Source organism: Athene noctua, chromosome 2, assembly GCF_965140245.1.
Source record: "Athene noctua chromosome 2, bAthNoc1.hap1.1, whole genome shotgun sequence".
Taxonomy (NCBI): Eukaryota; Metazoa; Chordata; class Aves; order Strigiformes; family Strigidae; genus Athene; species Athene noctua.
Window position 1 is genome coordinate 167,955,635 of NC_134038.1, and position 14,319 is coordinate 167,969,953.

Here is a 14,319-nt window from a genome sequence, read left to right on the forward strand (position 1 = left end):
CAGATGTCCTTTTTTCTTTGTCTCCACAGTGTCTTCCTCAGAGGCGTGCAGAAATGTGACACTGATGATGACGTGGCCATGTGCTTTATCAAGCATGAGGCAGAGTTCAATAAGTACATCCAGTACCTGGTGGGGAGGGTACAGGCCGAGTCGATTGTTGTTAGCAAAGCTGTCCAGGATTTCTACAAGGTAAACCAGTAGCCAAAGTACCTGCTGAACACGCATCCTATAGCTCATTGCATCAAGAAATGTAGTTATTAATCACAAATGTGATCCTGAAAAGGATTATTAAATATTTTTGTGGGAAATCATTGCTAAATATAATAATTTTGTATTCACTGTCTAGCTCTTCCTGGTTGGTACAATCAATAAGGGGGACATATTTACATATGCCTATGCATATATGAATATTATAAAAGTTACACAGTTATGAATGTGGTTGCTATTATGTAATTGTAATTAAGGGATGTTTTAAGCGCCACCACATTATAAGACCAAGTGAACTCATATAAAATAGTAGTACAGGTAGGGAAATCCTGTTTGTCCTCTCCAGCTGCTCAAGATTGAAGTTAACTAGTGCAAACACACACGCAACACTCCAGATCCATGAGCACATGCATGTTCGTGGATCCCTTGAGTAGCAGCATGGCCCATCTGTCCATTCGATATCCATACCCGTATCCTGAGCGCTTTCACCCTCTCCACGAACCTCCTACTCACCAGCTTGTCCAGCTTGATGCTCACTGGAGAACAAATGCACGTGTTCACTCTCACCCCACATTCACAGATCCCTCAAATTATGAGCACAAGCTCTCAGCCTCCCTAATGTCTATGACTGGATCTTGGGTCTCCTACTTGCAGCTAGTCCAGCTGGAATTTTGCTGATGAATTGCACAGAGTTGCACCCATGTGCACCAGGTCAGTGGAAAGAATAAACACCCAGCTTGGTGGCTGATGTCCTAGCACAGGGACCCCATGGCCCATGACTTCCCACCCCAGGAGCCGGTGCCGAGACCCTCACTTACTCTGGTTGATGGCACTGCAAACACCGGGACCACTCTTGACCAAGGCCTGGCACCAGTTGCTGGCAGTGGGTTTACTTACTCCTGTCCTCCCACCTCCCCAAAGTGCTGATCTTTCCTTTCACACCATCTGGTTCTGCAAGATTTGGATCACATTTCCCCAGCATCGGTCCTGCACTGGAAAAGCAGACAAACTCAGCATTTCAGACACCTTGCAGTCCAAAATAAAAGCTAGCTGGTGAAAAATGGGTGAGGGTTACAAAAGTCCAAAATATGGGGAAGTAAGGTCTGATAGACCTATTCAATTTTGGCTGAGGTAGGTCTATGAACCAGCATTATATGAGCATTTTTTCCATAAGAGCAATTTTCAATGTACAAGATATTAACTTACCAATTTCTCTCATTGTGTTTTATACTGACGTTATAGATAGGATTATTTTTTTGTTTTCTTAAAAGCTTTGCCCTATTCTACCATCCTGAAAAGTTTCACATTTCAAGCTTTCATCTGTCCTGCTGTCTCAGGTTCTAACCCAGACCACAAATGAAAGTAGCATTTTTTTAATGGTACTTTTCATGGGAAATAGCACTATGATAGTCAGAAAGAAGACTGCCAAAATATGTTATATATAATCTTTTCTGTTGTTGCTTATAACAACCTTTCATCATTCTTCTATGTATTTTTTCAGAGATACACAGATGAAATTTTAACTAATGAAGATCCTTCACAGCCACTTATCCCACCACTGCAGCACTACCTGGAAAAACCCATAAAGAGGATCCAGCAGTATCAGTCTATAATCAAGGTGAAGAGCTTTTGTTACACACTTATATCGGATAGGTTTATGTTCTGCTTTGTGCAACTTGTGTAGAAAAAGACTGTTTTAATTTAATGTTTCTTGGCTTTCTTCTGATGCAACTACAATTGAAAGCTGCTTGAGTAAGAAAGACAGTAATCATCACTAGTGATGGTGCTCTCTAAATAGTTTTGTAAATATAAATCCAGGTAGAGGTTCACAGTCTCCAACCCCATAAAGTTCATCAAGCTTTATCTGAATGATCTTTAAATATATGCATATACATATTAAAAAATATATGGTTATATACATATATATGAGTACATGTATGTGTATTTCCAAGACAAGTATGAATTTGCTTCACACTCAGCAACAGGCATGTTATAAAAATAAGCTATCTCCAATGTATATTAACTTACCAGTTTCTCTTACTGTGTTTTATATATTTATAAATAAGATTAAATTTCTGTTTTCTTGAAAGCTTTGCCCCATTCTACCATCCTGAAACGGTTCACATGTCAAGCTTTCATCTGTCCTGCTGTCTCAGGTTCTAACCCAGACCACAAATGAAAGTTTCAGAGTAGCATTTTTTTAATGGTACTTTTCATGGGAAATAGCACTATGACAGTCAGAAAGAAGACTGCCAAATCTCTGTATTCTAGCATTACAGAATTAACAGTCTGAATAGGTTGAAGAAGGTTCAAATTAAGTTTCTAATTTTGAACACCTTCCTGCACAAAAACGCCAACATTTTAAAGGGTCTCTTGGAAGAGCAAGTGAGCATGTCTTCACCACTAAAAGAGAGGAACGGGAACAAACGTTGAAGAAAAGGATAGCAGCCATTTCACATTTTTTTCCATCCTCTTGTGTTTTTAATCAAATGGTAACCCTTAGTTTAGCACTGCCACATGAATTGCTTGCCTCATGGTATCATCAGGGTAAGCACAAGAGGAATGCAGTGGATACATTTAGGATTGCTTTGGGGTTTTTTGGTTTTCAATCACTGAAGCGTATCTGGTATTTGCTTCAACTTTTTCTTTGCTTAATATCAATTGCTGTAAGGAAAAGCCAGGCTGGCTAGTCAGTGAGGCTGCAGAATGGGTAGGAAAGAGGACACTTTAGTAGCTAAGCAGCACATGGTAGAAGAATGGGATAAAAGTTGCTCTGATGAAAGAGCTGGAATAGATATTGAGAAACTCTTTGGTTATCAAGGAAATGTGTTTTTTTATCTGACTGTCCGGTAACATTTTCTTCATTCATCTACAGGAATTAATCCGAAACAAAGCAAGAAATAGCCAAAACTGCACTTTGCTGGAGCAGGCTTATGCCATTGTGTCTGCACTCACCCAGAGAGCAGAAAACAACCTCCATGTCTCACTCATTGAGAATTATCCGGGGACCTTGGAAAGCCTTGGTGAACCCATCCGACAGGTGACTGGAATTTCTCAGTCAGTGTTAGCGTTACGCATGCCTTCAATTGTTTCTAAGTACCCTTAGGTCCTACAAGAAGCTCTTTTAGAAATCAAACCTGAAAGTGAGCATTTGCTTATTGCCTTTCTTACTGTTCAGAGAGATGGGTCTCCTGGCTTGAATAAATCTGAAGCACCAGATTAAGTTGATTAAGTTTGATTAAACTTGATTAAGTTTGGAGCAATTCACATATAATGTAGTTATATGCCTTTCCAACCCACTCATCAAACAGGAACAGATTTGATCTGGGCTCCCACCTGATTTTAAAGCATTTTAGTTTTTCCTCCTCCTCTCTTAGTATTGCAAGCTACATGGGCCAGCTCCTGAAATTACTGACATCTCGGTGGGTTTTCCTGTTGATTCCTCTAATGTTAGAAGCTTACTGGGCCTTTCCAATCTACATGTTTTCAATTGACACAGTCCTTTTGAAGAGCCTAGTTTGTTAGGATGTCAGTACAAGGTGACGTAGTATACATTGCACATACTCCATGTGAAAACATTAGATCACTTTATGGATGTTCTCCCACAGCTGTGAAGATAGAGGTCTTCAAAAGACCTGTGTGCTTCTCCAGGTCTCTTTCATGAAACAGATGAGTGTTTTAGGAGCACAGAGGAAAGGTGACCCAGCTGTTTGGACAGTAGTCCAGGACTTTCAACACCCTTACTCAAATTCCTGTTTCTTTGTAGACTTACCATGGCTCTGTGTGTTTTTGGCACAAAGAATACCATTTAAAGGTCAAAAGAATGACAACCACTGTGTGCACTCCTGTTAGCACTGTCAGTCTGACGCATTGCCTTTAGCATTAGAAACAATCTGCTGTGCTGTAATAAACCAGAGACACACACAGAATGACCATGTAACAGTAAACATTTATCTGTTTGCTGAAGAATGATGGTGAGACATCATCGTGGTGATTATTGCGGAGTTATCACTCTGTACTCTTCCTTCTTCTTCTTATCAGGGCCACTTCATTGTGTGGGAAGGAGCTCCAGGAGCTAGAATGGCATGGAAAGGACACAAAAGACATGTCTTCCTCTTCAAAAATTATATTGTGATCTGCAAACCAAAGCGAGACACAAAGACAGACACCTACAGTTACATCTTCAAGAACATCATGAAGGTCTGATTGTTTTAGTCTCATGTCGAGCGTTTTGCTGTCATTGAGAACTTCATGTTTATATCCAGCTTCTGGTCATCTAGATGGGACATTTCACTAATCCTTTTGAGCTATTCCTTTGTTTCTGCAAGTCTCTGAGGCACAAGCAGAATCTATATCTATCCCAAGATCTCTCTGTTAAACCTGTCAGAAACCATTAGAAGTGTGGGTGGATTTTTACGATGCAGCAATGAGATTACCTGTACAAGTGTTCATTCATCTCTGTTAGCTCACTGGGTTAACTGCCTAAGTAAATGATATTTTGCTGCCTATAGTGTTTGCTAGCATTTGTAGATCTTTGGGTTTGGCAGTCTGCAGAGTTGGTATTAAACTGGAGCAAATACTGGTTTAGTCATATCTTACATTCCCTGTGGTTTTCTTTGCTGGTTATGTCCTTTCCTGACACCAATTCCTGTTTAGAAATGAAAAATTGAGAGGATTTGACTTCAGCCATTCAGGACTCAGGTTAAAACTGCAAACAAAGGCAGAATAAGTTTTCCCAAGGCAGTAGATGTTCAACTCCAGTAAAAAAAAAAAAAAAAAAAAAAAAAAAAAAACCAAAAACCCATGGAGTTCTTGACCAAGCCCAGCCAGGGCCTTCGAAAGTCTTTCTCTCTGTCCTCATTGTCATTGACAGACAGATTTTACCTTTCAAGAAAAAAAAAATACAATAAAGGATGCTTTGCTCGGAGAGTGCCTGCTCTGTAACTTCTTTTCACATAGTCCCTAATTGTGCTGTTCCTGGGCCCAACAGCGCTGCACTGTAGGGTTGGTGCATCCCATCCTGCGATATCCTTTAATTCTGGATGTTATTCTCCTGAAATGTGATAAGTCAGGTATACCAGGGGATGGACTGCAAACTGACACTTATTGCTGTTCAGCCAAAACTACATTGCGTTGCTCATGAAGTCTGAAAAATCTTTTAAATTCTCCCTTTTGCATTTAATACTGCCTGAAAGGAAGCTGCAGAGAGCTGGGTTTGAGCCTCTTTAGCCTAGTAGAAAGCGACAGAACAAGAGGGAATGGCCTCAAGTTGTGCCAGGGAAAGTTCAGACTAGATATTAGGAAGTATTTCTTTACAGAACGGGTTGTTAGGTGTTGGAATGGGCTGCCCAGGGAGGTGGTGGAGTCCCCATCCCTGGAGGGGTTCAAGAGTAGGGTCGATTTAGAGCTTAAGGATATGCTGTAGGTGGGAACTGTGCTAGGTGAACGGTTGGACTAGATGATCTCCAGGGTCCTTTCCAACCTAGATGATTCTGTGTAATATAGCTTTAATGGGAATGGCACAGCTCATGTCCACTGAGGAGTGTACACGGTGATATCAGAAGACTTGCTGATAGTTGTTTCCATTTCAAACCTTGATTGAAGATGGTTGTGGTTCACAAAGGCTAGGTCTAGTTCTGAACTGTCCTCAACACTTGGATTGCAGTTTTAGGAAAGGTTCTGACTGAAATTCAGTCCCAAGAACACAGGATGTGTGTTGACTTTCTTGTCCTCCTTCTGTCACACAGCTGAACAACATAGATGTGAATGACCTTGTGGAAGGGGATGACCGGGCATTTGAGATCTGGCATGAACGGGAAGACTTGGTCCGCAAATACCTCCTTCAGGCACGGACAGTGATTATCAAGAACTCCTGGGTGAAGGAGATCTGTGGCATACAGCAGCGGATCAGCGAGCCTATCTGGAGTGAGTATGGCCCAAACCTCCTTGTTTTCTCTTGGGTGGTCTCCCTGATTCAGGAAAGAGATTAACAAAAGAGGGAGAGAAGCTGTCTAGGGTAATGACACCTCTTAATCTGAACTAGCTTTAGAGGTTTTCCTTTCATCACATCACAGACTGTGGCAAATAACAACTCATGCAACTTGACAGCACACAGTGAGATTTAACTGGAATGATTATAACAGTGGTAGGTCCTCCACCTGAGCTGGGGAAGGCACCTTTATCAGGATGGGACAATGATGTTTGACTTTCTCTATTTACCATCAAGGGAGCCAAGACTGTATATCACTGAAGTAATTAAATTTACATGACAGAGGTCCTACAGGACTGTAGAGGTTTTTAGGCAATAGCAGAGCAGATGAGTAACTTTCTAATTACTCTTCAATGTTTGTAACCCAAGTGTGGAAAACACAGGCTGATGAGCTGAAAAGAGCTGGCTATCCCTGGTCCTTTCAACTGATGTGGGCTGTCTTTGGTGGAAGATCAGAATCAGAGACTGAAGTGGTTGCTCAGTTCCCCGTCTTCACATTCATACATTTTTGTCAGTAAGCAGAGGATGTTCTTTTCCAGCCAAATAGCCCAGAAAATATGCATCACCAGAGAAGAGAAACATGATATTGAAACTTATAAAACACAAATTGCAGAGTTGGCACTAGGGGTGCATTTGACCTGGCAGGGATTGCAGAAGCGTAGATGACCACAGAATTTGATGGCAAAGGCCCTGGTCCACTGCGTGAAGAGCATTATACTCCAGTGGGAAAAGTAATCTCAGGACCTGACCCAGAGTCCCACTGATACCAGCATCAAGCCCTCCTGTGACTTTGTTGGGTACTGAACCCTCCACTCCAGGCTTCTGGCTCACATTGTTGTATCTGGGCGTATGGGTTTGCATTGAATTTTTACATTGCCATACAGACTGCTTCATCCTCACTGCCATTTGAGATTCCACCAACTTTCTATCCACAAAATTTATCAACAGGGATATTAAATCTTTATTCACAGAATCACAGAATCATCTAGGTTGGAAAGGACCCTGGAGATCATCTAGTCCAACCACTCTCCTAGCACAGTTCCCACCTACAGCATATCCTTAAGCTCCAAATCGACCCTACTCTTGAACTCCTCCAGGGATGGGGACTCCACCACCTCCCTGGGCAGCCCATTTCAACGCCCAACAACCCCTTCTGTAAAGAAATGCTTCCTAATATCTAGTCTGAACTTTCCCTGGCGCAACTTGAGGCCATTCCCTCTTGTCCTGTCACTTTCTACTAGGCTAAAGAGGCTCAAACCCAGCTCTCTGCAGCTTCCTGTCAGGTAGTTGCAGAGGGCAATGAGGTCTCCCCTCAGCCTCCTCTTCTCCAGACTAAACAACCCCAGTTCCCTCAGCCGCTCCTCATAGGACATGTGTTCCAGAGCCTTGGCCAGCTTTGTAGCCCTTCTCTGGACACGTTCGAGTAACTCTATGTCCTTTTTGTAGTGAGGGGCCCAAAACTGAACACAGTATTCAAGGTGCGGCCTCGCCAGTGCCAAGTACAGGGGCAAGATCACTTCCCTGTCCCTGCTGGCGACACTAATCCTGATACAAGCCAGGATGCCAGGATTGTCTGGGTATAAGCTACAAAAGATGTCCTTTACAGCATAAAGAAAGTTGGCGTCTTAAAATTCAAAGAACTGAGTTCAGTGTATATACACTGAAAACAAGTCTGAGCATTTTAGTTTTGTGCTTTTAGTGAGGTGAGAAAGACTATCAGAATAATTTTGCACCGTTTCATATGGTAGTAATAAGTTAAAATAAAAGTCCCTCAGCAAAGCATAGGTTTTATTGTATGAGACCAACAGAATACTAGTTTAGGTATCAAGGGTGGATTTTGGGGAATTATCGTAACGGTGACAGCTGTGTGATGTCTGAATAATGGATGTGCTTACTAAAATCGTGGCCTAAAATACTTCCAGATCAGTGACAAATCCCATTTTTTTATGCCCCATCTTTATAGCCAACAACAGATATTTGACAGACTGAATTTAGTCTCAGATAAGCGAGGACAGCAAGTCACCTGGAAAGTCATTAGCTGCTAAAATGTCCTGCTCAACTTTCCATTCTGAACCTCACAGATCTGCAAAAACTGCACCTATTCTTATCTTACTTTGCAGCAGCCATCCTACGGACAGAGCCCACATCCTCCAGAATAACATGCTTATTTTGATATTTCAGTCCCTCCAGACTTTGAGGAAGAACTGGCGGACTGTACGGCTGAGCTGGGAGAGACAGTCAAGCTGGCTTGTAAAGTTACAGGAACTCCCAGGCCATCTGTCAGCTGGTACAAAGGTATGAGCAGCAAGTCATGAAATGCATCCCCCAGATTTGTTCTCTGTCTATATTGCTTTGTACTAACTGGTTAGTGGCTCATCTAAAAGCTGACCACCTAGAGATACCCAAGCCTAGCCTTGAAGTTAGCTACTGAGCAACTCAAGTAACGTAGATCTTCCTATGATCTAATATACTCTTTTCAAGTTTGCCTGTATGAAGCCACACCTTGTGGCAGTTAGACAACTTCCAGTAGATGAACAACTTGTTTGAACTGGCTCAGACATTTCCATGTCATAGCACAGGCAGCTGTGCGCACATACTCTTTTCCCCAGCATTACTGTATTGCAGAGGAAACAGCGTTGCTGTACGTTCAATGCCTCGTAAAGATCTGTTCTGCACGTTTACAGTCACTTTGGAGGTGTTCTCTTGGCTAGCAAATCTCAGCTCTAACTGCACAGCATATACTCTGGTAGAATTCCACTTTTAAATGAGGATTGATGATGTACGCGGTCCCTCAACAGTGCTTTGCCCAGAAGATGTTTTGTAGAGACCTGGACGAAGATGGAAGAGCCCATTCCTCACCTGCTAACACCAACTGCAATAAAGCAAATACAGCTCAGTCCTCTCAAGCTGAAAAACTGGATGAAGTTCCCAAGGAGAAAACATAATTGCTACTAAGCTATTTTATTTTGTTTTTCTCCCTTTGTCCTTAAGATGGAAAGCCTGTGGAGCTGGATCCCCATCACATTATAATAGAAGACCCTGATGGTTCCTGCACACTGATCTTGGACAACCTAACAGGTGTTGACTCAGGACAGTACATGTGCTTTGCTTCCAGTCCTGCTGGAAATGCCAGTACGTTAGGAAAGATCCTTGTTCAAGGTAAAGTTCTGCACAGATGCATTGTTGTAAAGGGGTCTGCTACGTAATACTTTAAACATGAACATTAAGACATTCCAGTAGTTCCGTATAACATCTACTGGATAATACTTTTAAAAAATTTTTTGATGCACAGGTACAGTCAATTGTTCTTAGGTCAAAAAACTTTGTCTTTAGTGTCGTGTGTAGATATCATGAGAACGATCTGGTCAGGAACACATCCTTCCTATTTGGTCGTGTTTTCTGGTACTAGTGACTTTTATCTTTGCTTTGCAGTGCCACCACGGTTTGTGAACAAGGTTAGAAATGCTTATTTTGTTGAGGGTGAAGATGCTCAGTTTACCTGCACTATCGAAGGAGCACCTAGGCCTCAAATCAGGTCAGTTCTTCAAGTCACACTGGAACAAATCCCGTTTTCCCTTTTTTCATGGTCAGAAGAGTCTCCTGCCCTTTCTGTCAAGGTTATGAAACTTTCTTCTCTGTGTCTTCACTTTAACCCCAGTCTAATGCTGGCTCTTCCCAATCCCAACATTTCTGAGATTCTCATCAGTTTTTCTAGCTCGATGTGAAAAGAAAAACCTACAGATAATCCCTGACATAGGACTATATCGGATCTAATTCCCTGACAACTTTTTATCATTTCTTTATCATCCCTGCTTTACACATGGACTTTATCAGCAAGCAGTCCAGGGTATTCACACAAAAAACTCACCATATCTTCTCATGAAGGTATCTCATGAAGATCTCAAAACTTGCCATATCTTATCTTTTCCCTGCACTGACTGATGAGATTTCTTGAAAATAATCTCATAAACCTGTGCAGTTTTAATATCCGTGTGTGATCTACCCACCTGTAGACTTATCTCCCAGGATCCAAATGTTTGTCTAATGATTAACTCCCGAGTTGTTTGTCCACTGGTCTGACAGATGGATCAGTGAGGTGGGAACTTCTTGACACTGCATGTTTTTTTCCTGGCTTATACTCAGTGTTTCCACATGCAGATGGTACAAGGATGGTGTATTGTTGAAGGACACAAGTAAATACCAGACTTTCAGTGAACCACGGAGTGGCATAATAGTCCTGGTGGTCAAGAACCCTTCCAATGAAGATATGGGACACTATGAATGTGAGGTAAATTCAGACATAGTTAAAAATCTGACATCTGATATGACATAAGTAGGAGAATTCATTTTACTGGGAGAGATTCATTGCATGAGTTAGTGGCTGAATAATTGCTACCTCCTGTCATATAAAAAAAGTTTATGCAAAGTGAAGTTCTCCTGAACTGTATCTGGATTGTGAACATCCAAAACCTTCTGAATATTCTGATCTGAGCATTTGATGGTTCAAATAATAATTGAGTGAGCTTGTTCCGTAGCTTAAATTCAGATCCAAATCTCTAGAGGTACCACTTAAAAAGTTTAGGAGTGTTCCGACATGATGTTTTGTTTCTGGACAGTCTTTAAATTAGAACAGATTCATGATGCTACAAAGAAAGCATCCAAAGCCAAAAGAAAGAAATTAAGTCTAAATAGAAGTGTGAACCACTTAAATCCCTGCTTATTTAGCAAGCATACATGGAAGTATCTAATAAATTAAAATAAATATACTGTAAAATATTTTCTAAAAATTAGTCATAGTCTATACATTCATTGTGATAAAATAGTAATAAGCAATCAGGGCTTGGCAATAAAAACAGTTGACCTTGGTTTAGAAAATTAGCATGGGCCATGGCTCAGCCCACAGCAATTTCACTGTTATCCCACAGAAGTGTTTATGAAGTTTGATATAATTTAAATACTTCTACTAGACTTTTAGCAAAATCAGATTACCTTGCATTGGCCATTAGCAAAGATCCTAAGGTTCAGTATTCCTTTGGCTGAGTAAGACTCAGTTGATTAACGGATGATAAACAAAAAAAACCTCTCTTTAATTACCACCTACATGTCATAGAGAAGGAGTCTGTGCCTGTCGGTAGGCAGAGCTACCTGAGGACCAGGTCACAGGCTGCAGAGCAAACTGCAAATAACTCTTAAGTTAACTGTTGTGCTGTTACTTGTTTGTGCAAGTCATTTGTGGTAAAGCATTATCATTAACTCCACCAAGCAGCAGTGTGTTGGTTCAAACTCTAGCTTTGGTTTGGGGCCACACCTTCATCCATTGCTGTTGTCATGTAATTGCAATGAATTTGTAATGTAGTATAGGAAGGTTTTATTCTAAAAAGATACCTTGTGTTTCATTCGGTACTGCATGATTCTCTTTAGCTGATGAACAGATTAGGGTCTGCAAAAAGTGGAGCAGAACTCTACCATCACAGTGCTGCAGCCCTGACCCAGCAGAGGAGAGGAGACCAGGCCATTACCATTGAAGGTATGATCCTTGACCAGCTCTGTAAGTATGTCAGTGCATTACTCTAAAACCACCTCATTGAGGATCAAATATATTTGCCATCTTATCCATGTTGATATTTGGTGTACACGTACCTGTATGTCTATCAAGATGTGCATGGGTATACTGCAGCTCAGCTCTATACCCATCACCATCTGTTGATTTCCAAACCTGGCAAATCAACTTCGTCATATAATGCTCATAAATGCATTATATGAAAAAGGAGGAGCAAATGAAGGGTATGTTGCACCACCAGTAGCACAAGAAAAATGTTTCTATTCCTGTTCAAATACTTGAAAATGTGTGTCAGCATAGCAGAACATATGTACTGCTGAGCAAAAGCAGGGGTCAGTAAGTAAAGCTGCAGGCATATTGTGATCGTTTCTGAAATACCACTGAAGACCATCTGGAACACTGAGAAATCAGAACTGACAGCAGTGTATCTTCAGCAATACTAGTGCATCCATTATCCAGGACTGTTCAGGTATTACATACCACGTAGTCATAGAGTCTATTCCTTTTCCTTCTTCATGTTTCACCTGAATTGGTCGGTTGATAGGAACTGATTTTACACCCATCTAACAACACGTTTCTTTCTTAAAACCTTTTGGATGTGACTGCCTAAAGTTACCTTCTTACCAAAGGGATTTCCATAAGCAGCGTGTTAGACGTGCTTGCTATAAGCCCATCCCAACCGAGTTTAAGTCAGTGGCTACATCTGCATAAGGAACATTTCCTGGCATAGGTAATAGGTTCTTTGTACATCTTAGAAGTGTGCTTGGCTGGCTGAGTATGGGCCAGCCAGCACTGGCTCTCGCAAACAGTTCCCAGCAATGGTTCTGGAGATATTACAGCCAAGGGACCATCTATAACAGATAATAGAGAGTTTATTGTTTTGGAGGGTGAGAGAGAGGACTAGGCTAGGCACAGGCCACTCCATGCCAGCAGACCTTGGTGTGAGAGAGCTGTCCCAGATGTGGTTAGTAGAGACATGGCCAACAAATGCCAGAGCTTTTCCAGCGCTTGTAGAACCTTCTTTCCTCATCTTCAGTGTTTTTACATTGTCTTGTGATAATAACGGGTTCAAGTGTGCTTTTGACAGGGGATAATTGTTATTATCAGCGTTCACTAAGAGCCATCAAATATGAAGGCATTCTGACTCGAGAAGCTGCTGAGCAGCAAATGACTGGAGTCTAGAGAGATATTCAGGAAAAATGGTGCTCCACCTGTATTTTTTTCATCATTTTCCACTGGCCCTGTCTGAGACAGGATCCTGGTCTGGAGGGATCTTTGGGACAGTGCTCTGTAGACTACTTATGTCCTCTTACTACATTAAGAGTATTCAGACACAATAGGCTATTTGGATTCATATCCTGATCTATGTACTTGCTTGTCTTGGTTTTCATGCTTGCTTTCCTTGCAGTCCTTTCCCAGAGTACCATCAAATCATTCAAAAGCATTACAGGGAGAACGGTATTAGTGTAGCAACACCATACTTGTTTCAGCAGGATAAACCTTGGAGTACTTGAATGCTTTGTCTTTGCTGTGCCCTAAAGAGAGAAAAATAAGTTGTATGCAGGATGTAGAGGAACACAAACACATCACTGTTAGGGTGGCATATCTTCATGAAGTTCCCTTGTACCAAGGCAGAAGATATAAAAGCAAACAAAGGCTGTAGAAGAACAGTGGTAAGAGCATTGTTCATCTCTTGGGGTTGCAAATGTGTATGTTCAGCCCTGAATTACTCATGTGCTGTTGTTGCCACAGTCCTAAATAAAAAAATTTCATGAGCTTGGTTGAAGGAATATAATTGGAGTTTGCCTGGAAGCTTCAGAAATGTTTTGAAATAGTTTTTGACCCATGATGTGCAATTGCTTGAACTTGGTAATAGGGAAGAAAATAGATCCCTGAGTCACCTCCAGGGAGAAACAGAGGGAGAGCTGCTCCAGGCCAATGGAGCAAAGAGCAGGCTCATCCATGGAGCAAGAGGATTGTTCTGAGCTGAATTGCCTCAGGGCTACATTTGGCATAATGCACTTGACCGAGGAGGGAATTTGTTGCTTTCTTGAGAATCAACAACCAGCCTTGATCTACCTATGGAAAAATCAGGTTCATCTGGCAAAGGACTGGAGGACGGATGGATCTCATGAAGGCTTTCTCTTTCCATCCTTACAATCCTTTTCATTCGTAAAAATGTGATTATTTGTAACTTCACCAAGAGGACAACATTACTGCTGTGTGGTACTATTACAACAGAAAATAGATACTGTGTCTGTTTCCTAGCTCACCTGCATGGTGGGTCTAAGTTTTACCCGATTTATCGTTGGTTCTGCGAAATGACTGTTGTCAGAGTCTTCTGAGGCACCCAAGGGGCTTTAGTTGCAACTATTTTAGTTTTTATCCTCCTGTCTATCTATACTGTTTGTTATACTGAACCAAACCGACTGTCACAATTTGGGATGCCATTAGTACAGTGGTTTACGAGCTCTGATCTGCAGTCAGTCATGGTCCATGGTCCACCACCATGGGTCTCAAAACACAACTTCTTGTCATTAGCTTTAAATTCACACTATGGGAA

The 14,319-nt window shown here is 41.5% G+C and overlaps 1 protein-coding gene across 8 annotated transcripts in view; it reads left to right on the forward strand.

Annotated features, from left to right (window-relative positions):
• OBSCN (obscurin, cytoskeletal calmodulin and titin-interacting RhoGEF) overlaps positions 1-14,319 on the forward strand; it is a 188,117-nt gene that overhangs the window by 126,607 nt on the left and 47,191 nt on the right. For all 8 annotated transcript variants that reach the window (XM_074901084.1, XM_074901087.1, XM_074901086.1 and 5 more), the window contains 10 exons: positions 30-189; positions 1,709-1,825; positions 3,083-3,247; positions 4,249-4,407; positions 5,955-6,132; positions 8,378-8,491; positions 9,188-9,355; positions 9,629-9,731; positions 10,355-10,484; positions 11,618-11,723. In XM_074901084.1, the coding sequence (XP_074757185.1) occupies positions 30-189; positions 1,709-1,825; positions 3,083-3,247; positions 4,249-4,407; positions 5,955-6,132; positions 8,378-8,491; positions 9,188-9,355; positions 9,629-9,731; positions 10,355-10,484; positions 11,618-11,723 (1,400 nt within the window). The remainder of the gene's footprint in view (positions 1-29; positions 190-1,708; positions 1,826-3,082; positions 3,248-4,248; positions 4,408-5,954; positions 6,133-8,377; positions 8,492-9,187; positions 9,356-9,628; positions 9,732-10,354; positions 10,485-11,617; positions 11,724-14,319) is intronic.